The sequence below is a fragment of the Gavia stellata genome, chromosome 1 (genome assembly GCF_030936135.1).
Source record: "Gavia stellata isolate bGavSte3 chromosome 1, bGavSte3.hap2, whole genome shotgun sequence".
NCBI classification, from domain to species: domain Eukaryota; kingdom Metazoa; phylum Chordata; class Aves; order Gaviiformes; family Gaviidae; genus Gavia; species Gavia stellata.
The window spans coordinates 100,402,862-100,428,567 of record NC_082594.1 but is presented as its reverse complement, the minus strand read 5'-3'; the positions used below and the strand labels follow the sequence as shown (position 1 = coordinate 100,428,567).

At 42.4% G+C, this 25,706-nt stretch overlaps 1 protein-coding gene across 1 annotated transcript in view; it reads right to left on the bottom strand.

Annotated features, from left to right (window-relative positions):
• Nucleotides 1–22,715, bottom strand: part of KCNJ6 (potassium inwardly rectifying channel subfamily J member 6) — a 40,628-nt gene extending 17,913 nt beyond the window's left edge. Inside the window, exon 1 of the mRNA XM_009811070.1 lies at nucleotides 21,788–22,715. Within this exon, the coding sequence (XP_009809372.1) occupies nucleotides 21,788–22,715 (928 nt within the window). The remainder of the gene's footprint in view (nucleotides 1–21,787) is intronic.
• Nucleotides 22,716–25,706: the final 2,991 nt, after the last annotated feature.

Here is a 25,706-nt window from a genome sequence, read left to right as displayed (position 1 = left end):
AAGAAAATTCACTTTGCAGCCTTTTTACACTGTCACATTTAAGAGAGAAAGCTCTAAGTATAACTGATGAGGTATGATGCTTTAGAGGAGGACAGTTTGGATTTGCAAGAAGCTCTGAACATCTTGTTTTCCCACAAGTGCTGCCATCTCCCTTGGTAAGCTAATTTTAAAAGTTAATGGACTAGATGCTTCGATGTGCTAATGCTGCATTGTACTGTTTCAGCGGTGCGAAAGAGCCCTAAAGCAGTCTCCTTCTGTCGCTGGAGGTTTTCCCTTGTCCCAGGGAAATGCCGGGCAATATGGGTCAGCCAGAAGGGATCTTCCACGACCCCTGATATGTCTGGAGCAAAGACTTCTGGGGAAGAAGTGGAATGAGAGGTGTAACCATACACCCCGATTCTGAGTGACTACTGCTCTAGGGCTGTAGGCTGACAGCAAAAATAATTTTACAAGCTACTGACAGAACAAGTATTCCCAAGAATGGAAGAACATTGAAAGACTCCAAGTGGTGTTTTGCATTGCCACTGCTCCTCCACCCATTCAGTAGATGTGGGTCCCTGCTACATTTGACTGCATACTTGGAAGAAGGCATGAAAAACAGTGAGGGATAAATGATTCCTTGCAACTCGTTTCCCCAGCTGTGCTGACTAAACAGCCAATTCCCTTTTTTAGTGTGAGTTATGCCTGCTAGTACGTGGCTGTGGTCGATGTGCACTGCGCCGAGTTAGGCACCAGCTGCTCTGGGACATGAGAGGGGATGCTGTTCCAGCGCGGCACTGACGTATCCACTGTGCAGTCAGAGAGGAGTCTAAACTAAGGGCTAGTGTTGTGGGTTGCACCACCTACCCAAATCCTGCAGTGCACCCACTTACTAACTACATGATCCAAACCAGGGGTTTTGAAAGGTTTTTGTAGATACCCTGGAAAACCACAGGGTGCAGAAGCAATGGTGTCCATTAAAACAGCACCAACTGCGATAACGTTTGTCAGAAAGAAGAGGAGGCTGGCAGGGAGCAGTAACAACTTTAGCTGGCCGGTTTTAATCTGCTGTCTTAAGTCAGTCTGACTCCAAGCTAGGGAAAGACACTGAAAGAGGGACTGACTGCACAGAGAGAGCCCTGAGCCCCACTCTCTGTTTGCCTCACTCTTCTGATGAGAATACAAGCCCATGGTAAACCATCATGAGCAGGGCATCTAAAAAAGGAAACAGCAGTGAATAGGCAATCAGACTGGTCGCTGTTACAACTTGGTGCCATCATATAGCAATAGTTTAAACTTTCTGCCGCTTAATTCTGTCATCACCAAAGAGTCTAGACAGGCTCCCTGCTCTTCTGATTCAGACTGGTTGTTTTCCACACAAGAGCTTGAGGTTATTGTTGCTGTTTTTTAGTTGAAGGAATGATCTTGTTGGAATTAGTCCAAAACAAGAGATGTGGACATGTCTTAGCACAGCTGATGGTTCTTCTCCATTACAGGCAAATGAACTGACTTTGGGCCTAAATAGTCCTTCATCTCCTACCTGGGCAATGCAATACAGTTTAGCAGGGCATAAAACCACAGGTCCAATCCATGCTGAATGCCAAAGCACTTCCAGAGACACATCTTACCTGTCATTTGATCTCTATAGTAAGAATAAAAACCTGTGCTTATTTTCAAAATGCTCATTACCTGAGAACAGAATAACTGTGAACTCTTTCCATCTTGGGTAAGGGTGGTCAAAATTAAACTTTTCTGTTTTTACAGAGGTAAGAGACTGAGAAATCAACTCCATTGACAACTAAAACTCAGTAGTTTTCATCTGAAGTGCCAGACAGGCATTTTTGACCTCGTCTTTTTAATACAAACACAGAATAGCATGGATCAAAGATAAAAAAGAACCAACCATCACATCTGACACACACTTCTCCTGATGCAGGGAGGCTATGGGCCACTTCTGATACATTTCAGTTGTGCTGCATAAAATCTTTAGACACTGCAGCAGCAGGGATCCGTCTGAGAATGGGACAAAAAGGAGCTCCCTGGGTAGACAGTAATGAGATCAACAGGGAACACTTCTTCCTGGGAGAAGTGTCATTTACAAAAGGAGTATTGTTTCTTGGGATGGTCGTGAAGGGGCTGTGGGAAAGGATACGGCACTGAGAAATCTGAAGTACAGAATAGCAACTTGAGTGGTCAAGAGCATCTTTTCTTTTTCCCCAGGGTACACGAGCTGCTGGGTACAAGATGAAAGGGCAGGTCTGAATTTTCCTTTTCTGTTCTTATTGTGCCAAGTATGAGGAAGCAGAGGGTCAATCAGCTGAGCGACCCATGATCGGAATGGATGGCTCAGTGGGACAAGCCCTCAGGGGTCATGACCATCTAAGCAGGTGGGGTTGAGGGCTGATTCTTTGTTTTGCATTAGGCTTTGATACACCGGAGGGGACAAAATCTCTAGGCTAACCCAAAGATTGCTGCTAACTCAGTCCTATGCTGCACTTCCCTGAAGGACTGCCATGCAGGAGCAGCACAGATAGCATCCAGGCTGGGCAAAAATGCTGTGTGGTGGAAAACTGAAGCTGTAGAGAAGTGGCTGGCATAGGAGCAGACATGCCCCTTCTGCCTTGTAGGTTAGTACAGCTTCACAACATGACACAGGGAACTTGAGAAAGATGTTTTGATTCCAGAAAATGTTAGTCCTAAATCTCAGTGTTTTATGGCAACATGTAGAGGCATTACTCTCAGGGTATACCTGTAGGTTGTCAGCACCAGAGCACAACCTAGAATGTGAATAACAATAGCTGGAGAAGTTTTGAACTCCGCACATCAATGTGAGCTACAAGAGCAGAACAAGTTTCAGATGTTCAGGAAGGATGTGCATATATTTTCTGTGTCCTGAGACATTCTGATCCTGGTGTTGGTAATGCTCTTGCTACCAGTTGTACAATTCAGCTTTTTGAGGTGATAACTCAGGTAAATCTGAGTTGAATATAAATCTGGCCTCTGTGTGGCAGATCGGCCTTAAGGGAGGGCAATGGGGACCATAAGAAAACTCTTTACTTTTTCCTTTTGTCTATTCTTTTCTCTTTCCTTGTCAGAGAACGACAGATGCCTGTATGTCAAACTGACGCACCATCAGGTATAATCTTGAGCTGAATGAAGGCTGTAATTTGATTAAGGGGCTCTGACAGGTTTCGAAACAATGGCAGTGTTTTAAGATTGAACCAGGAGGATTTCATTCATTAACAGTGTAGGTGCTGCATAATATAGTTTTCATAAACCTTTCTTACTGTAGCAGCTGGAACATCCCTCCGTCTACTTATCCTGCTGAATTCAGAGGGACTGAACAGAGCTAAAAGATCTTGTGAAAGGGGCAGCTAATGAAGTGAAACTTCAGGGAGGTTGGATTCAGAAAATAAAGACCTGCAGTGATTTGACAGCTGCAGAGAGAGCTGTGTGGAAAAGAAGCTGAAACTCCCACAAACCACAGAATTGGTTTGAGATTAATTTCTCAGCTCTCAGTTCAGACTGATGTCACAAAATTAATAAACTGGTGTCACTTGACAAAGTCTGTACTTACACATGGGGCTGGTATAAAACTAGTTGAAACTCAGTAAAGTTGATCGAAGTCCATGAAGTATCAGCACAGATACAAAGCTTGAGGTGAAAGCTGTAGGTCAGAATTGAAGAGGTTTTTTTCACCTGCGCTTTCTCAGAAAGTAGTCCAAAATTGTTCTCCTGTATCCCATATGAGGGCCTTAGCAGTGGGGTGGGAATCAGTCATGTGGGTCCAACCTAATTGCCCTTAGATTTAATGGATCAGGTCCACTTGGACTCTGGTTTGCAGATAGGTAGATGGGATGGCCTTATGGGGCCTCCAGGAGAAAGGTGGGTTTGTAAACTGCCCATCATTAATGTTTTGGCTAGAAGACTTTGGATGTAAGCAAGCTAGTTAAAATAACCCAGTATTTTTCTGTTCATCCAGCACCATGAAGGACACACAGAGGAAAAGGCTCCAGTTTCTTTCTGATGGAGCCAGGGTTAGATCACTGGGCGGACAGTGGGACATGGGTTTCGCTTCTTTGGAGAAAGCCAAAACATCGTAATAAATAAAAGTATCTCCTGGCCCCAGAGAGAAGGAGGACCCAATCCTCTGTTAGAAGGAAGGGAATCTCTTTTTCATTTCTGAGAGTCTACTTCAGTAGCACCCACACACTGTTCCTTGTATTGGAAACTTAATAACTTCACTTGAAAAATCATGTCTTTTTGATGGCAGTGGAAATAACATGACTTTTAAACAAGTAGAGGAGACTGTCATTGAAGTCGAGCCAGTTATGTGGGAGTCAGATGATTAAGGTAGATATGATGTAGGAGGGAAGAAATACTATCATTTGGAAAAAATACTGTATTTTGAACAGGTTTAATGTTCTCTTCCAGGAAAGTGGGGTTGTTATTATTAAGTGCACTACCAACATTAGATGCAGGGCTTGATTCTCTGTTGATGTGCCTTCTCTGTAATTGTTCACATCCATGCAAATTGCCTATAAAATGAGTCTAAGTTGTTACTGAGTTGTACAGTTGAAGTCTAGGGGAACTGTGTGCTCATTTTTCAGATGTAGAAACAAAGAGGCAGAGGGTGAGGTGAGAGGGAATTGCTCTCTCTCATCCGGGTCACGCCAATGTCTGCCTGTCTGTCTGTAATGCAGCAGCCCAGGGATCTATTTTCTGATGCGTTCATAAGGTCTGTTTCATTCCTGTTGGCCTGACCTGAGTCCTAGTTCAACGCTGCGTGATGCTGTTCCCATCTTTTCAGAGGGACAGTGCTGCTCCGGCATGGAAAAGTAGGCTCTTCCAGGATTCTCGGGCTTTGAGTCTTTTGTGGGTGTCTCAAACTGGCCTCTGAGGATACAGCCCAGCAGCCTTAGAGAGGCTGTTGCGTTGGTGTGTGCAAACAGCCCATTAATTTATGCCTTGGCTTAAGGCACGTGCTCAGCACCTGGACGCATAGCAGTGCCCACAGCTGGCACCACTGCAGGCAGCCCAGTGCAGTGCGAGCAGCTGGAGGCCAGAGGCAGCATCGCTGGGCGAGCATGCTGCTGCGCGTGAGCTACAGCAGCTGGGCACCGGCTGATGCTGAAAGGCCTATTCTTGTCCTGAAGCAGGTTTCACCTCTGAAGCTTCAGGCTCTCTGCTCCTCTCTTCCCTGCCCACTGAAGTGCTTTTGGAGAATGGCTTCTTCACTGGGCCTGTTCCTGGTTTCTCTCTGTGCGACCAAACCAAAGCCAAATGAGGCCAAAAGACTTGGATCTGAGCATTTTTTTCTTCCCCACATCTTATTCCAATGTGGAAGCAAAGAGCATTGTGCATAATTTGGGAGTTCAAATTTAGAGCTTGAAGTATTCATATTTAGGCTTGAAGTATTGCTCACATGGTACCATTTTTTTTCCTAATCAAATGGCCTACTTTCAATTACTCTAACCTGAGACAGGATGGGGGAAGTAGAAAACCTGCACTGAAAACCTAATAATTTCAGCATCTGAGACAGATTTAGTGTAATATCTTATGGTCTGGATGCAATAAAATCTCAATGTAGTGATTATGCGAATGTAATGAGCCCTGGTGACGATGCAGTTATGCCTAAATGCAACAGGAATCTTTCTGTTATTTTAGTGAATTCGGGGTGTTCTCACACACACTGGCAGCTGCTTCATCTTAGGGTCTCAGCATTTTAATATAAACAAGTGCCCCCTGGGTAGCAGCCCATAGCAATACCTTTCAAAACGCTGTATTTTACAATCAAAATGGTTTTGTGCTGTAAACAAAAGAAGTTCTCCACAAACTAATTTCCTTTTCTCCTCCTTGACAAACCTGTACAACTTTCAAACTGGTAGAAAAATAAGACAAAGCATAATCTGTGCTCTAAATACTTTATGACATGTTGAAGAAACCAGCTATTTTCTCTCTTAGCACAATTACTAGCCTCTGAGTTTGCAGTGGAGGAGCTGATTGACCCTGAACTATAACCAGGATGACAACTGACTGCTGTATAACTCAGCCGCTGAGCCAACAAGATGTTTTGCATTAGCAAGTATATTTTGATTTGTATCAATTCTTCTACTTTTCTCTAGCCTTTCTTCCCACATTTGTAAACACCATATCCACAAAATGAGTTAGAGGACCCAAATACTCATTTGTCACTTTGCCTGGGATTTGAGTGACCATGTATAGTTGAATGGCCTCTGCCTAAACACTTTCCCTGGTATTTATTGCAATCTTATAAACTCTGTGTTTTTTAAAAAACTGGTTTAAAAACTCATTGAGAAAATTACATTTCTTCCTTGGCAGATTACAACTGTTTTCAGGGTCCCTTTAGCACCAGGCCTTCAGACTTATGATAATGAAAGTTCAAGATTTTACAGTCTGGAGAAAAGAAGGGTACTCCCCCAGTACAAATATTACTTTTACAAGATTTTCTAGACTGAGCTTACTGTAATTACATGATGTATATGGAAAATACAGTCGCTATATAATATCACCACCTGCTTGGAACATCCTCTTTATATCACCATGGCTTCAACATTCAGGTGCAGTGTGATGCTACAGGGTCTCATGATAAAGACATTATGATACATATTATAAATGCCAGTATGGATTTATGAGCCAACCTGCATTTTTTTGCTTTCACAGCACCAATTGTACACTGAGTGCTAATCTTCTGACAGTACACTTGTTCCTGCCCAGTGCTATTTTCTTCTCCTTTCTTTTAAACAACCTACAGGTATATTATGTATTTTGTCCATTTAAGTGTTCATCCTCAAATTAAATATTAAATTGCTTTAAAATCGATTTTTCCTTATCTTCTCAAGTTCTACATAGCTGGAATAGTGGAGACAAAGCATTCCCTACTGTATTGTGCCATTTTTACCTGGAAGGTATCTGGCTGAAGTGTACTGCTCTCCCAGTGGCCTGTGATAGCCCTGTGCTGGCATTTTTTGGGAAATGAAGCTAAAGGGTGCTACTCAAGGGCAGACTCCAGCTGCCTCAGGACTGCCTGGACCTCCATGGGGTCCCACAGGTGTGATATCTCCTGCATCCCTGCAGGACAAGGCACATTTTTTTGGTGTCCTCACATCCTCCCAGGTCCTTGGGGGGAAATGCAGTGTGCTGCTGAGGGTCTGGGCTGTGAGGAGGGAGAGAGGTGCCTGGCTGCCTGACATAGAAGGTATCCATAAAAATTGGGTAGCGTCACTCTCGGTATCTGTTGAATAGACTGCTGAGAGGCAAGCCAGACCTAGAAAGCTTGCCTTGGAGAGGATGGCAATTTGAGCTTCTATTCTCCTGTTGCGGCTGCTGCATTCTGCCTTGCTCAGCTCCCCAGACTCCCTCCTCTCAGGTCTCAAACCATCAGCCTTTGTGTGACCACAGTACAGCAAGGAAACAGCTGTCCTGTGAGCTGGGTGTTTTAGCACCATACGCTGAAAAATCTCTTTCACATTTCCATCACACACTCAAAGCAGTGGTTCATATTTGGTGCAAAGAGCATTGGATATTTAATAATTTGGTTTTTAGATGTTACTTTTTGTTTTCTTCATTCTTCCGAAGTTTGGGGGCTCTGAGATAGGCTTAGCATAAATAATTGCTGGGATGGCAGAAGAAACAACTCATACCAGAACCCAGTTTAGATGAGCATCTCTCTCACATCCTCAGGGACAGACACCATGACTTAACTTAAATATTTTGTATATCTTTTCATACAGCTGTTTTATACACACACACACACACATATACACTTTACCCATGGTAGTGTATAAGATGTAGTCTTGCCATAGTAAGTTAAAGACATCACTCCTACCCTATGCCTAAATGCCTCTCAAGTGCCATGAGCCATCCCTCCACTTTGTTGCAATTCCTCATACCAGTCTTCCTCAGTCACACAAATCCCCTTTCAGCTCGGTGCAAATCCATCTATAATTTTTCACCTCTAGCTTGACTGCTGATTTTGCATCACTGGAGATTTACATTACCGTTTTGGCCCCCAAAAGATGAATATCGTCATTTTGTGCTCCCTCCACATGGGTTTCTATGTCACAGTGCGGCATTGCATGAAGCTGGAAATCAAAACTGGTTGAAGAACATGGGAATGGGACACTCACAGCACTAACCTATCATGCCCTGGCTGTTCTGCAGTCCTCAGGGGGAAGATGCTGTATTAGTTGCCAGATAAAAATTGCTATGATCATTTATTGCTTTCTGTGCATTTTATTTTGGTTGTTTTCTAGACATCAGTAAGACTTAGCTGCAGCCTTTTCAGGACCACAGGTTGGGCTGTTGGGCTCTTCAGAAGACTACTTTGAAATATTAAGATTGTCTGCCTATTGGGTCCTAAAAAGAAGTGAGAAGACAAAAAAATGAGGAGGAGGGGAGCATGGCAGTACTAGAACAGCGGTGTCCAGTTCTCATATTATAAACAGATTTTCATGTTCAAGAAACCTCCTTGCTTCTGAAGGGAGAAGGGCTTAATGTGGAAAAAATTTCCAGGGTAGCTCCTAGAGATATTTTATTTTTTTTGCTCTCAGTGTTCTTCTAGTCTGCTTGATGTGATATTTACATAGTGTAATGAAAAGAGTTTCGAGAGAGATCTGATCTCTGTCTTGGCTGCCATAAAGAGGATCAGCCTCGAGATCTGTGTGTGTTTACAAGTATCCCTAGCTTTCTGCTCTAGTTCTGTTATTTTTTAAATGAAATCATTAGCACATATTTGTAATGGACCTGCTACACCTGGTGAAATTTTGGCTTTTGCTTCCTTTCTTTGTAACAGATTATGCACTAAACCGCATATGACAGATGGAAAGCATGGTAGGAGGCGGTGAATTGAGCACATAAGAAAGGGAGATAGAGTAAGGTGTATTTTCATGGACCGAGCATTTTTGTACATAACAGTGTTTGTATTTGCTGTGAACAGTTTGTATGATGAAATATTCAAGATTTGTTGGGGCTGTCTTTGTGGAACGGCTTGTTCCATCCATATGCAGAAGGAACAGTGGCTGCAGAGAACAGAACGAATGCACGACTGCTGCAATACGGTGTGCCTGAGGGAAAGATACGCTGCCTGACACCACCATTCTTCCCATAGGTATGGGGTCTCCTCAAATGTTGTGAAGTCCCCTTTTAACAGACAAAGCTTCCAGTATGGATACTTTATCTACATTATAAACATTTATCTGCTTCTAATCTTCCATTTGCCTTTTCATTAGTCTTAATTGCTTCTTCTCTGAGGCCATTAGGGAGCTGACAGGCATTGCATAGCTCAGTTTATTCCTTTAGGGTCCTAATTCAAAGGCCACTGGAGACTGAGACCTACGCCACAGGTTTGGGAGAGCTTTGGATCAGGCTCAAAGTTGTATATTAAACATTTGATACACATTGGCAGGGGGTGTTTCTGGACTGGATTTCTATCACTGATGGCTTTTGAATACTTGAACAGTATTTTATATCCCTTTGGAGGATAAAGGAAGGCAGATGCAGCAAGGTTAAGAATCATCTTTTGTGTCTTAAACCCTGGATCTTGACTAATTTAAGAGGGTTTTAGAACCCTGTTGTAGTTGTGTTCAAGCCCTGAGGGGAGAGTCTTAAAGAGGAATTTGAGCACAGTTACAGAATAAGCTGTTCTGGAGCACAGACAGGCAACTTCCATTCAACTGTTTCTAATTCATCTGTAAGTTGAAAAATGAGTACTGGATCTGTTTTAAAGATTAGTCTTTTGAAAGGACTTAGTCACCATCACTGGAGGTGTTCAAAAAATGTGTAGACGTGGCACTTCGGGACATGGTTTAGTGGGCATGGTGGTGTTGGATTAATGATTGGAATTGATGATTTTGCAGGTCTTTTCCAACCTTAATGACTCTGTGATTCTGTGATTATTCTTTGCTACAGAAAGAAAAAAAAAGCAATTTAATTGTAAAATCGGAAAGGGGAACATACCAGTTATTGTTCTTCAGGGGAATACTTGGAGGAGGCCAGTCGTGAAGGGTGGGCTTACGCTCATTCTGCACTAGCTGTTGTGATGCCTCCCTTGAGCTGATGTCAATCCCTCTGTCTTGGTGTCGGCTCCCCTTCCTGCCCTGCACCACACTGCAGGTCATGGTGGAAGAGCTGCGAGTGACTGCTTTGCTGTGGTCTTGACACACAACCGTAATGCTACTTACAGACTTTATTTCTAAACTGAATAGTCTGCAAAAATGCTCTGGAAAGGCTTTAGTTGCTGTAATAAGGGCACACAACATGAGGCCAGATCAATCACTTGTAAAGCACCAAACTTGATTAGTCAGGTGCTGGCAAACTGTGGGGCAGTTGTATTGTGAAGTCAGCTGCTGGCCTCTGTCTTCCCAAGAGAGCCTGCCCTTGACTTATGGTAGGAGAAGGGCATTTTCCTAGACTGCAAAGCTAAGCCTCCTCTGCTTCACAGCTGCTTAGCCGTGGCTACTGCCTTCACAACAGATTTTTGGCCAGACAAGAATCCTTGACTGACTCGAAACCTTTGGCTTTGGACTCTTCCATACTTTTCACGGCATCCGTCATGGCCCTATTGGCAGTTAGAAACTCATTGCTGCACTTATTAGCTGAAAAAGTAGCTCATTTGTTGTCTTCTCACTGTAAAAAGAGACTGCTGGAAAAAGAATCTGAAAATTATGAAAAGGGAAGGGGGATTTTCCCATCCTGGAGATCTAAGTGTAATAAATTAATACTTCTTATGCAAGGGTGAAAAAAATTGAACCTAATGGCTGGTTAAAAAAGTGCCAGCACAATTTAATTGGACTGGCTGAGTCATAAATCTTTTTTGTTATGGTGGTGCCTGGCAGCTCTGCCATAGTCAGACTGATTTTTCTCCTTTAGTGGTAAGCTCCTGTCTCTTCAGTTCACATTAGTCTGCATCAGTCGGAAATGTAGAATAAAAGTTGTTAACCCTGACGTGACTTAGGGCTCCCCCCAAAGACAAATCTTAAACGTCTTGACTCCGTTGCTAGATACAAGGCTATGTGGTGATGATGATGATGACAATGATGATGATAATACCAATAATGATAATTGAACAATTGCTTGTAGTTGGATTTTGTGTTGGCAGCTTGAATCACACAAAGCCTGTCCAATGGAGAGAAAAGCAGGCAACCACAGCAATGCTGGATGTCCATCTCAACCTCCCTCACTGTCTAGAGGGGCAGAAAGATGCAAAAGAGGGTAACTGCGGCCAGGGGAGTGGGACCAAATCCAGGACAAGTAGTCAATGCTGTGAGTTAGTGCAATCTTTATATCACTCTTCAAAGACTAGTTGTCTGACAGAGCGCAGACTTACGAGTTTAAGATTTCCTCTTCCATCAAACCTCCTGGAGCAAAGCTTGGTTGCACAGGCTGCCTGCTGGCCCACAGCAATGAAGGCATGCTCCTTACCCAGTTCTGCCTGCCCTCTCTGAGGCACTGCTGTCTCCAGTGGCTCAATGGTGGCCACAGAACAGCTTTCAAGTATGTAAAACACAATTTCTTAAATGGCGACATGGGAGAACAATGCAAGCTGTTAGCTGGGCTATTAATTTTTCAAAGCCATTCAATTCTTCACAGCTATAAAATACTAGGAGGAGCTGGCTTTGAGTTTTATAATCACAGACTAATTTAGGCTGGAAGGGATCTATGGAGTCATCTGACCCTACCCGCTGCACAAAGCACAGCCAAATAGCTTGAGTTGCTCAGGGTTTATGCAGTCAAGTTATGGATATTTCCAGGGATGGTGATTCCCCTACCTCCCCGGGTCCCTGTTTCAGGATCTTACCAGATTTATGGTAAAAAAAAAAAAAAGTTTTTCCTAGTGTCTAATCAGAATTAGCTGCATTGCTACGTGCACGTGTTACCTCTTGTCCTGTCACCCTGCCTACATCTTCTCCGTAATCTCCCATTTGGTAGGTTCATATAGCAGTAAGATCCCCACTGCACTGCCTCTTCTCCAGGCTGAACAGTCCCAGCTCCCTCCTCCTCTCCTAGTGCGTGTCCTGTGCTCCAGCCCCTGACCATCTTGGTAGCCCTGCTGGACTTGCTCCAGTAAGTCCATGTCCGTCTTGCACTGGGGAGCCTTGAGCTGGACACAGTATACAGTACACGGGAGGTGACCTCGCAAGTGGTAAATAGAGTGGAACAGTCACTTGCTTCAAGCTGCTGTGTACACTTTTACTACCACAGCCCAGGATGCAGCCAGCCTTTTTCGTCATAAGGACTTATTTTGGTGTGTATCATTTGCTTGTTTAATAGCTTCCGCTAAGAGTTGTAGTTTAAGGGATTGCTTAGGACCGTGTTTGCAGAGACTCTTATTCATTTTACTCCAATGAATTTAGTGTGGGCAGCAATGTTCATTGTACGTGTGAACCTGAGCCCATTCATCTTCTTGGGAAGCCTGTACCTAAGGGCAGAGGTAGGCAGTGGTGCTTGCCAGCTTCCTTCCTCATCTTGTCTTTTTCCTCTTTTTTTCTCACTGTCACTTTGGTGACAGCAGGGACACGCTGGCCTCTTCCAACTCTGTTCAGTAACAGCTATGAATTCTATGACAAATCCCTGGGGCTTTGGCTCCCCTGTTAGCCTTGGCCAGTGCCATGAACTGTCCTGAAGCAGTCGTCTTGGCTGCCCTTTCCGCTTCCCTTGCTATGATAGCGGCTTACATTCACACTGACCTAACTGTATGACATTGCCCTCCTCTAGTGCTCAGGGTGTGAGGTCAACTCCTGATCAGTTCTGTCTGGGGAAGCTATTTGTACAGTTCATGGCTTTGTAAAATTAAACTGCTGGGAGGAGCCTGGGAGCCTACAACCTGGCATCCTTTGCAGGCCAGGAAATCTCCTAGAGTGTGCATTACTTTTCCCACTATTTGTTTCTGAGAAGTTAGTGGAGCTGATGCAAATATTCCTTCTGAAAATCTGTTTTTATTGATTTCTTTCATTTTTCCTTTGTTTTCGTGTTTTGAATGTTTCTTTAAATTGAGTTTCTTTGTTTGAATAAGTTGTAAGAATGGAATATCTCAAATTCAACAATCCTGTATTTAACATCCTATTTTTTAAACAAGAGTTTTGTTCCATTCCACAGAAATCCCAACAAATGAAAATTGTCAAAACCAGGAAGAACGGAAATCTTGGAAAGCTTTTTTCTCTAATTCTCTTGGGAATTGCAGGAATAAAGGTGAGAAAGTGAGCAAACAAATGCACAAGGCTGATCACACCAGTTCTTTGCGCTTTTCACATTTGTTGTCACAGCAGCTGCCTCATCATTCCCAGAAGATCCTCTCTCTTTCCATCTCTTCTGCCAATGCAGCAGGTTTGGAGAAGCGAGGAGTGGAGTACAACCAGAAAAATGATATGTGGGTTGCTTGGCAGTTATACAGGTTGTTAGAGGATGAAATGTTTTTTATGTCAAAATCAACTTCGTAATACTAAACTATAGATGTTCAGCATCACTTACTGGAATATTAGCACCTAACATTAAATGACTTCTTAAATTAATCTGACTTGAAAGCTGAGAGCATGCTGCATTGGATATGGCTATTTGGTAGCGTATTTTCACATTGAAGCTCTGGATTGTCCTCCCCGCTTAGTGAATAAAGCAGGCCAGCTTCCCTACAAGTGTGCAGCACAGATTAATGCTGCTACAAATTGCAGGAGGGAGTCCTGAGAAATGTGTGGCTACTCAGTATAAGCAGTCCATGTGTGTACGCTGTAATCGGTGCCTACACTGCTGCTTGGACTCGGGCTCAGACTCACCAGTGTGGTGTTAGTTTGCTTCTCTTCAGTGACACAAATGAGCAGCTCTCTGAACCCCCTTTGGCTACACAGATAAACTAGAGCTCAGCTGCTTTGTCATGTCAGGGTGGTGAAAAACAGGCAGAGCACATCAGCGAGTCCGCACCTGTGTTTGAGTTGCTAGAGCATGTCCAAGAAGGGCAACGAAGCTGGTGAGGGGTCTGGAGCACAAGTCTTACGAGGAGCGGCTGAGGGAACTGGGGTTGTTCAGTCTGCAGAAGAGGAGGCTGAGGGGAGACCTTATCGCTCTCTACAATTACCTGAAAGGGGGTTGTGGTGAGGTGGGTGTTGTTCTCTTCTCCCATGTAACTAGCGATAGAATGAGAGGAAATGCCCTCAGTTGTTCCAGGGGAGGTTTAGGCTGGATATTAGGAAAAATTTCTTTACTGAGAGAGTGGTGAAGCATTGGAACAGTCTGCCCAGGGACGTGGTGGAGTCACCATCACTGGAGGTGTTCAAGGAACGGTGGTGTTGGGTTGATGGTTGGACTTGATGATCTTACAGGTCTTTTCCAACCTTAGTGACTCTGTGATTCTGTGATTCTGTGTGATTTTCCTTGAAATGCCATGGTTAAGACCACTGACACCACTGCAATTCTTTGTGATTTGTTTTTGCTGGAACCCCTTGAGTGCTTTTTTGTAGTGGCCTCAGGAAACCCAGAAGCTATGCCAACGGGAGTTTTTAGTGCTGGCAGCAGCTTTCTAGGGTAGCTAGCATATACTCGTAAGTCTTCTCTTTTTCATGTACTTTGTGTAGCCAGTGGGGTTAGCTGCTGTCCATAGCCTTGTTCTTTTTAATCTGTCAAATGTTGGGTTTGAATTTCTGGTTTACTTAACAGCTTTGCTTGCTCGTTCTTCAATCTTTTAGGTCACTTTTGACTTTACAGTTACTGCTCTATGCAATTTTGTGAAAACTTTCTGCTGAAGGTGAATAATCTAACTGTTTACATTCATTAGAAACCGTGGTAAATATTTGTAACTTTAGAGATGTCTTACTGTTACCAAGGACTGTAATGTAACATGTATATCCTTCATTACAATTCAGTGAGACAGAAGAGGAGGAAACAATATCATGCATCTGGAAGTAAATAAGCACCAAGGTGAGAAGTGAAAAGGTCTTTTACAAATATGGGCAAGAACAGACTTTGCAAAAAATATTTCCCATGTCTTTGAACTGCAGGCTAGTTAAGTATGCTTCATATCTGGAGATCAAACACGAGCAAAAAAGATAATCAACATGAAAGAATGAGTTCATTTCGGCAACAGTTCCAGGAGTGAGCCACTGCCCTGACTCAAATCAGTGTGTGCTGGAATTTCATCGCAGGTGCTCAGCAGCCTTCGTCTCCAGGTTGGTAACAACCTTGGATGACCAAAACCAAGAGTTTAAAATTAGAAATGATAGCTATATTTTTCCCCTTCCAAATCAGCTGTTTCAGTCTGATCCTTCATTTACGCCATTCCAAGACCAAGTGGACAAATGGAGCATGCTCAGGTTAATAGCCGTTGTCTTTAAAAGTGCTCAGAAATGTAAAAGACACTTCATTGTCCTGCAGCACTTCTCAGGAGGGCCCAGAAATCATGTCTCCACTTTGTAAGCAGGTGAAAAATGTTCAGTGAGCTAATTCTGCCTGGGGAACCCTTTGACCTGGATAAAGCTGCTGTGCCCTTTGCAGAGAATCATCTCTTTGGTTTTGCAAATTGGAGTCCCAAGGACTCCACAGTATCACCTTCGCAGGTGCCTTACTTCTGTGCTAAAACTGCTGGAAAACACAGTTGTTTGAAGCTATGCTGGAGGCAGCAGTGTTTGTTCAGTGTCTGGCACCGCAGGGTTTTGGGGGGAGTCTGCCAGTGGTGGCCGGTGAGGTCTGGGCTGGTCAAGGAGGAGGGTGCCAGCACGGCTTCCTGCTCTGCCCTTCTTCGAGGGAAACAGCAGCAGGGCCAGGGTTAAAGCACAGATTTGTGATCCTGTCATTCCTCTGGCGGTGGAGATCATGAGCACTGCAAGGGATAACGTGTGTAGGCTCACGAGTGAGCAAAGACCATCTCCCTCTGCTTACCGCTGTGCTAGAAAAGGTGCAATGCTGACAGTAGAGGTCTACGGGAGTGTGCAAAGAACTGGAAATTGCCCTTTCTCTTTGCCCGGGGTGACCTAATACAGTTTGCAAGAACATGAAAGAAGTTGCCTCATTTAAGCCTTATCGTCACCTTCACCAAATAGACTAATCTTTTCTACCTGTAGAGAAATCTTCCTGAAAGAAACATCGCAATGAAATTGGAGTGCCTTTCTTTGCCGGTATTCAGAACTTTGGCTCATGACAGCAATCACTCGTGCTAACTTCCCTAATTTTCTGTGTTAGAATTAATAACAATGACACGTTTTGTTAGAATGAACAAAATGAAAATGTGAGCAAGGAACATAAGTGAAAGGGCATACTGGTAAGCACTAGGGAAATGGGGATATATGAGAAGGTGAACCTAGATGTCTAAGTCTAGAACCTAGCATCACGAGATGTTAAAACTCTTAAAACAGAAAGAAAGAAAAATGGAAGACTGGAGAGCCATTGTATTCTGACCATTCCTGAAATGATGATGATCCAGCTTAGAGCAGAAGCCATTTATTCTTAACCCTGTTTAAACTGCATTTCAGTCAATGCACTTTGGTTGCATCCCAGAGCACAAAAGCAAATCTACTTTCACCAGTTGCCTTGCAGAAACTCTTGGGTATGAGAAATCCTAGTTTCTTTCTTCCTTTCATCTACATCCCCTTAAGAAGCAATTTGAGAGCATAAACATCTCTTCTTTGAAGAGCAGTAAAAAATTCTAGTGAAAAACTGTAACCCGAGCAAGGCTTGCTTGGAGAGAGAGCAAAGTCTGCTGAGATGTTTTGAAAGGTTGGAACTGCTAACATACATATCAAAGGGAGATATTTGTTAGGATTGACCAAGGATAAGAGGTAAATATGGCAATACATTAGGGAGAAATAAAAAAGACAATAAATCAGTTCGTCAAAGGGGCTGTAGTGAAGAGTGGGAACAGCTTTATACAATGTTTGTCTAGTCGATAGCATCATTACTATATAAATAACCATCTATGTGAACTTTTTATTGCTTTCCACACACATTTTCCACAGCTGGCACGTGTGGTTTTTTATGTATCTATAAACCATTCTGCAAATACTGCTCTCAAGCTGCCCGTGTGTCAGAATTATAAATGTACCCTGTTAGAAGTTTATTTGTAAAATTATCCAGATGAACATAAAGTTATCTGTCTAGCTTTGTTGCTTATTTTTTGACAGTTATGAATGTGTAGATCATTTTCTTTCCTCAGTACTGTTTCAATTGTCATGTTTTTATTTTTAGGCAGAGGGAATTGCCAGCGTGTCATCTAGTGCCCCCTACTGGCCAGAGAGAACTTCGCCAAGTTTGACGGTCTTGCTGACTTAAGTAGGTTGACATACTTCTTATTCCTTTCCTCCATTAGACAATGCTGTTTTCTGTAAATTCATGCAGGTTTAGAGGAGGGATTTGAACCAGGCTGCTTATGTGTCAGGAACTGCATTACCAACAAGGCTGTGGGCTGTTCAGGATACTCCTCTTTCTCTCTCTCCTTTTTTTGTAAATCCCTCTCTGAGTTTCTCAGTTTCTTTCTCTCAGTTTCTCTAGCTATTGTAACATACCTCGCTTTCCCACTTCACCTCCACAAATTTAAAAGACTTTCCTTTTTCTGGTCGTGGTTTATTTCCTATATCAGAATTGTACATTTGGAAGTCTTGTATAATTTTTTAAAATGACTACTTTACTCATGATGATAAGACCTCCCTTAAAAATAGATTTCACTAGGCAGAAAAGGCTTAATAATTTCAAGCCTATTGTTAGGAAGAGGCTATTAAATTATAATAAAAAAGTCTTAATTGTAAATTTTTTTAAAATTTAAAACAAATAAATAAGTTCCTTGAATCCAAGATTTTGTGCCTGCTGTTCAGGGGAGACAGGGTTCAAGAGCCTAAGTTATTTTGTTGGTCCAAGGTCCAAGGAAAAAAAAATGATTTTCTCAAATTCCATTACTATAAATGTTCATACCCTAACAAATATTTTAATTGGTCTCTAACAAATCTCTTAATTGGTCTCCAGAAAATAATATGAAAGCAGTGGTGGCACTTTAATATAAACCAACTATTTTGAATGGCAAATATCAAATACTGCTGAACAGAGTTCAGCGTGTTTGTCATGTTCTTTCCAGTTAGTTCATTTGCATTTAACGTTACAGCTCTCCCATAAGCAGTGGAGGGATGCCATAATCCCGCTTTTTAGGGATGCGTAAGTGTGGGACCAGAGCCTTTGCCAGTATGGGGCTATTCTGTCAATGCCACAGCTGTAGTCTGCTACTAAAAGAAGCATAAGCGTCTCAGAACCGGCTTCCCTATTAAAGGTGAGTGTTACTTTAGTTTTTGCAGAGTTAGTATCAATCCTTGAATTGCACTGGTGCTCCTACCTGCTGTTAGCATAGGAGGAAATGGAATGGGGGCTGCAAAAGGTGGACATAACAGATGTGTCCTTCAGATATGACGATGCTTGGTTGGGCTTTTGCCCCCCGATCCTGAAGGCTCATTGGTTGCTTCATGGCAGCCTAAAGTACTTCACACTATGACTGGGTTTTTTTGGATGCTTGAGAGATGTGCATCAGTGTCAGGAAAACCACAGGAGTAAATGTTTGCAAGAGTGCTTTTCTTTGAACCCAAAGGGATATTTTTGAATGTCATTGTAAATAAATAAGGAAAATTGCATATTGGAAGAATTTGTAATAAACATTTTAAAAAAAAGTCTTATTTTGAGTTTTTGTTGATGCTGCATGAAGTAGTCAGATTGACTTCACATCTTGTTGAAAGTGCCTTGTTGAAGATTCTGCCCTCAAAGTAATCTTCATGGTAGAATGAATGTGAATAGTCAAGGTGTAGTGATACTTCCTAAGCCGGTATTTTGATATCTGCCTTGGTAAAGTCATACCTACTTCTTTTTGTGTCTCAGAAAGATATGGTGATGCTTCCAAGGGGAACTAGGGGGGTCCTTGATTTGATCTTTCTGCTGAATTTTAGTTTGGTTAATTATTTCAATTTCATTTAAGGAGATGCATTATTCTTCATTTCCTGTCCTAACACGCAATGCAGAATTCACATGACACTACATAAACAGTTGTGTTTCATACTAGAGGTAGATGTACTTTTGGAGCTATTAAGGTGGAAAGTATTATATATGTATAAAATGATATCACCTGCTTAGTAAAAGTTTAAACAGAATAATATAAATAATTAATAAAAACAATGGCAAATGTTTATACTTTGCATTTTCCACTGTGTTACTTCTCGTTAAAGGGATAAATATTGTCAGAGTGGGGAAGCTCTGAAAATAGAGAAAGCATTGTTTTCACTGGTCCAACTTTGGCTTTTCTGATGAATAACATGAGCTAATGATCTCAATCTGGTTTTCACCCATGAGCAACGATACTGAATGATGATACTGCTATAACTGAGGTCACAGTTTCTTAGCTTTGGCTTTAAGGTCTTTATATCCCATGGCTTTGATCAATGTTAGCAGGTATGATGGGTAGTGTGTTGCTTGCCCTCCAGGGCTGGAGATCAACTTATAAGCAACTTCTTTTGCTGCTCTCACTGTACATTTGGTGTAAGAAGGAAAAGTGAATATACGATGGCCTAAGTTTGCTTTCAGTGTTTACTGGGAAGTAAGTGGAAAAGATTTGTAAATTAAAAAAGGGAAAATGTCTAGTTTTGGCAGAAAGCTGATGTGATTGCACCTTCAACAAAAATAACCCAATACATGTAAGCAAAGCACAGAAGTAGCGGCTACTTCCGCAGGAACATGTTTTAGAAATTGTGCTGGTAATTACAACATTAATCTTTCTGATGCCATAGTTAAGTGGCATTATTCGATGCCCTCCCCTCAAATCTCATGCAGCTATGTGCTAGAGAGGTGACCCAAACAGAACAAAATGGAGCAGCTTAAAATGGTAAATGTAGCTACCTATCCAGCACCAGGGTAACACCTTAATCCTGGATGGCTTCAGCAGGTTTTCAAATCACTGCATCCTGTTTCTTTGTTAATATGGACTCTTCTAGCAGTTTAACTTAGAATTTGCAGCCCGAGCAGTCTGAGAGGTAACCCCCTCTGGTGAGGGCTGATAATGGCTGAGTGGAAGCTGTGGTCAATATCAGAGCAACAAAGGAGAGCCCAGAGAGCCATGTGAGTGTGCAGGGGTGGAGATGAGGTAAGGGAGGGAGGATTAAACAATGAAGAGTGATGAGGCTTAAGACAACAAAGCTCCATTTGATGCACTGCAGAAGTATACTGTCTTTTGATCTTATAGGCATTTTCAGTGAGATGTTTTTTGTACTACTGTGACTTGCCAATCATTTTTCTGGAAAACATGGTGCTCAGTAAGCCTCAAAATATCCACCGCTCTTTGGGATGTCAAGTTCATTTAGTTGCAATTCAGAAATTTCAAAATGGTTTCAGCTAACAAACAGCAATTGCCTCTTTTTCTCACCTGAAGGTGATGCAGATGTTTGAAACCTCTGTGCCTACTGCATGTATCAGAAACTCTAAACATTTCGTCTTGATTTCTCTTCAGGACCACCTACTTCCTGGAAAATTTGGAAGCCTTGCATTTACCACCTCAAATTCTCTGCCAAGTTCCTTTCAAGTTTTTTTTTTTTTGCTCCATTTTTGTCTCACACATTTATTATATGGTGACAAATGCAGTTTTCTTCTGACACCACATAATAGATGTGTGAAACACACACACATGTTCTAGTAAGAGACTGCTCTTTATTTCCTGGCTCCAGTTGCAAAACATGAGTCAGGGTTAGAAAGGTTGTACCTCTGTCAGAGATGTGTAATCTGCATCCTCAAACTTTCCTATCTTTTGCTACAGTAGTGGGGAAAAAAGTCAAATCTGGTTCTTCTATTTCTATACTTAGTGTTTCCTCCTCCCCAAGCACATCTTTTCTTCATTTTATAATAACCATTCCCTTCTATTGATTAAATTTACTCACTTCAGAGACTGATGTTGTCATTAACAGGAAAAAAAATCTCTCCAGCTCCTAAAACAAGTATACCAGCACTCTGACTGCGTGAGGTACAGCAGTTTTAGAGAAAGCATCCTCCTACTATTCTGGCTTTAAAGCAAAGAAGAAACATTACTAGTCCATTTGCTGTGACTTCCAAGCACTATTTCATTCGTGTCAAGTGATAGCTGATGTTGTGCTGTATAATTGTGGGTAATGACCAAACAGCCTCTCAACAAGACTCTGGTGACATAACATGCCTTATTTATATATACCGGCTTTAAGTGTTCTGTACACTTCTGCAGTGTTTAGGGGACCTCAGTGAAATTCAAAACCAGACAGATCTTTTGTGAACTGAAGTGGAACAAGCCCCATGTTACAAGTTAAAACAAAACCAAGCAAACAAGCAAGCAAAAAGAGAAAACCGAACACATTATCACTTCCTACTGGATCCAAACAGGCTAGGAATTTCATGTGTGAAGCAGTTATTCTGCAGTTAACCATGTGTGACTGGAAGCAGCAGGAATTATGGTGCTTCCACGTTAATCATAAACAGTTTTGTATTGAGTTTTTTTTCTAAATCATTTTATCCCACAAGGTCCTAGTGGTTGAGTTTGTCCTGCAATAGAATGACAAATAACTGGGTGACATGCTGTGAAAAATTTAGAAAATGAGAAATGTTATCCCATTTTCCAAACAGAGCAGAAACAACACTAATTCCATTAGGCAAGATGGAACAGACAATTAAACTGGGCATGCTTTTAATTTTGAAGCTAACCAGATAGCTGATCCTTTTTTTCAAATGTAAAGACTATTGAAGTGATTCCTTTAACATGAAGCAAAACCACTGATTTTCCTTTCTAAAATTAAAGCATTTACCTTATACAAAGTATAAGAAATGTTACCTGTTGCCTCCACCATTCCTTCTAGGATTACAACAATTTCTAGCTCCTCTTTGGGCAACTGGGCTTTGGAAATCTCCCAGAAAGGACTCTGCTGGTTAATTTCATGGCTGATGATCAGTGGTGAAACCAAAAAGAGACGATCATCCCCTGTGTAATAACCTACGTTGATATCTGTCTGGTTGAGTGGTATAAATTCCCCTTCCTTTGTCTGTTTGGATTTGATCAACTTGGCTCGTATTGATGCCTCTACAATGTGTGAATTCCTAAGGTCTCCTACTCGGAACATCAGACACAGCTTTCCATCCCGCATGGAAATAACTGCGTTTGTAGAAAAAACCAAGGTTTCTGCCCTCTTCTTGGGTTGGGATATTTTCACAAACATGCAGCCAACCATGAAAGCGTTGACGATAGAACCTAAAACAGACTGCACTAAAAGCAGAATAATTCCCTCGGGACACTTGTCCGTGATGACCCGGTAACCATACCCAATGGTGGTTTCTGTCTCGATTGAGAATAAAAAGGCTGAGACAAACCCATTGAGGTTGCTGACGCATGGGGTCCACGTGCTGTCCCCTATATGATCCATATCTCCTCGCATGTAGGCAATTAGCCACCAGATCATTCCAAAGAAGAGCCAGGTCACAGTGTAAACCATGACAAAAATCAACAGGTTGAACCTCCACTTGAGATCGACTAAGGTAGTGAAGATGTCAGTCAAGTAACGGTAAGTCTCTCTGACATTCCCATGGTGGACGTTGCATTTCCCATCTTTCCTAACATACCTCTGGATTTTTCTCTTGGCACATTCTTTGTTTATATTTTTTGGCAGATCCTCTCTAGCTTGTTTGGGTAACTTTGGCTGATGAATAGTGACAGGGCTTTCTATGTCCTGCTCCATTGAGTCTTCTTCCAGTACGTTAGCTGCCATTAAAAACAAACAAACAAGAAAAAGGCAGGCATTATTTTTCTTATTATTTCTCTAAGTCAACACACAACTTTTTCCTGTATTACTGGCATGAAATTGCTATTAATCAATAAAATTATCATCCTTGTTCTTTGCTCAACTATTAGATGCACAACACAAAAGTCACATGATGCCAAGCATCCTCAATTAATTGCTAAATAGAAATACTTTGAAGGAAAACTCTCTTTCTCATTTCCTATCTATCAGGTCATCCTATCTACACCCTTATTTAAATTCTGCAAGATGTGTTCAAGCAGATCTTTCTTCCCCCCACCCCCCTTTACAGTTTAATAAATGAGGTTTCTTATGCACCAAGAAAGATATTCTGGGAGATAGCAGATATAAATGAGGAAATGGATTCGCTTGGGGGTTTCAGTCAACAAGATGAACAGAGAAAATGAGCAATCGTTGAGCTGTTTTTTCTATGAATTGCATTGCTATAGGGAAAGTGTTAAATAAGTATAAGGAGTTTAAAAAACCCAACATTTTTTAGAAAGAACCAATCCTACTCTTGTTGAAGGAAAGGCAGGCTTTAGTGTAATAGATACCAAGAGCAATATTTCCATTTTCCATAGAAAAATCAATGTCTCGCTGATACTGAGACAGGGAATTGTGTGTCCTTCTCCCAGTAACATAAAACATATAGTATTTCAGAACATGATTTCATTTTAATTCAGCATGCCTGTGGCCTTTAATTCAAGTGTGCCTTTTTCTCTAACTGTATGGGCCTACACAGTGTTCCCCCCTAAGCGTCTTACAAGAATTTAAAAAACAGAGATGATGGTAACTGCCCTTTTTTTTTTTTTGCTTCCCAGCCTTTTGAGATAAATAGCCTCATCACGTTTATGTGCAAGAAAGAAGAGTTTACTGAGGAGAAGAGTGAGAAGAGTGGTTTAATCAAATGGGTTTTGCATGAAGCTGAGGAGCTGGTGAGGTCTGGGGTAACTGTTGTCTTTTTACTGGAAACCCTCTGGGGCTTGTTTCTGCAGGAATTCCAGCTCTTGAACTCCTAATTTTCTCCTTTCTGGCTAACTGCTATCATTTTGCTGCCAGGCTGTGAAGGGAAAAGGCTTCTGCTGGCTCTGCCTAGACGCTTGGCTCTGAATATAGTAGCACTGATGTGATGTTGTACCATTGGTTTACGGAGATGCTCTTCCTGAACAGTCAGTGTCTTGACCTGCACGCTGTTGGTTTGCCCTGCAATGGCCACAGTTTACATAATGTGCTGAGGTAACTGCTGTGCTGGCTCAGGTGTGGGCTGCCCAGTACTGCTGCGGGTGGTGACCTTCAAGCAGACAGCTGGAAGCCAGCAGCTCGGGTTGGGTAGCACTTCATTTCCCTGAGCTCTGGTTGCCTCTGAGTAACTCTTGCCTGACTGGGAAATAGGGGCATAAACCCATCAAAGCTCCTGCTTGACCCAGAAGTCCTGTCTCTGGCACCCCACAGGCTTGAGTGTCTCTGCCTGGCACTGCCCTGGGCAATAGACCCAAACCCTTTCACGTGGAGGAGCTACTAGGGAAGCCTCGTCTCTTGTCCAGAGAGAGGGTTGCATGAGGGACTGCTCTTAGTGGGTCAGTATGGCTCAAAAGAGCATTTTAGTCTCTCACTCTTAGAAACATGTGCTACATAGCAGATCATCTGTGGAGTCTCACAGCACCTGTACCTTTTTCAAGATGTGCAGACTCATTCCTGTGGAGAAAGATCACAGACCTTTGAAAAGTTTTAGGGGTGGCTGAAATACCCAGGGAAAAAACAATGGGTTGGAGACTTCTTGTCTTTTCTTCCAGCTGCCTCCACTGCCAGCCAAGCCTCTGTTCAGCCCCATAGGCTTTTTTGTGTTAACAGAAAAGCTCAAAGGCCGACAGTAGCATGGAAACCTGATAGCAGTTCTGTGTTTAAAGCCTGTGTGTTCCATCCTGTGCCACTTTTTCAGTTTGCTGCTGTGTCTAAAGAGACATTATTCAGGCTGATGGTAGCGGCAGCACTAGAAGTCCTGTCACAAGGCAGTCAGTTCTGAATGAACTTACCCCAGCTGGTGACAGTGTGCCTACTTGCATTATCATTAATGCTATGTAGTGTATGACGAAATAAACCCAATAAAAAGGCATTGCAGGAACTTTGTGAGGCAGACTTAAGCCAAAGCCAGAAAATGTGAAGTTAAGGCTTTACACTTTACACTTAACTCTCTACTGTGCCTAAGGAAATTTCAGTCCACAGGAGCTATCACATCACTGCAGTAATAGACCCCTCAAATACTTATGAACAGCCTATGAAGGCTCTGGCTTTTGAGGCTTTAATGCAATTTATGTTAGACTGGTAATGCTGGTTTAATGTGGTTCATTATCTTTAAGGCATTATGAATATTTTGCTTTCCCTTCCCAGTTATAGTCTGGCATGAATACAGAGACAGGGTGCAGGTGTCCCCTGTTGCCTTTGAGAATATACCTTACTTCTGACTTTGCTATTAAAGGCAGCCATGTCCTAGAGCTCCCTGACTGAGCATCTCTTACCAGAAACAGCAAAGGGCTGGAAGGGGACACAGGTGCTGATTTTATTAGTAGCACCAGGAGAAATCTGAAGGGACGTCCCCATCCAGGGATGCCTACCAGTCATACGCTGCACCCATCTAGCCTGCTTTGCAGATGGTGTTTATTTCCTATAGAAGTACTTGCTAGCAATGAAGAGCCTTTTATTCGTACAACAAATTTTAGTGATGCTTCCAAAATGCTTTCTATTGATTAAGCCCTTGTGCATCATAACCAGCCTTTCCTATCTCTTACAGTACCTGACCTGACCCACAAAGAGAGGTAAGGGCCACATTTTCTCAAGCGGCCATAGGTTTTGCAGCAGGAGCAAGGAGCCGCTGTGCTCCCCAGCACATGGTGGTGGGCTGTCACTGTCACTGCAAGTGGGCTTCAGAGACCTGCCCCTTCCAACATGGGAGAATTGTTCTCA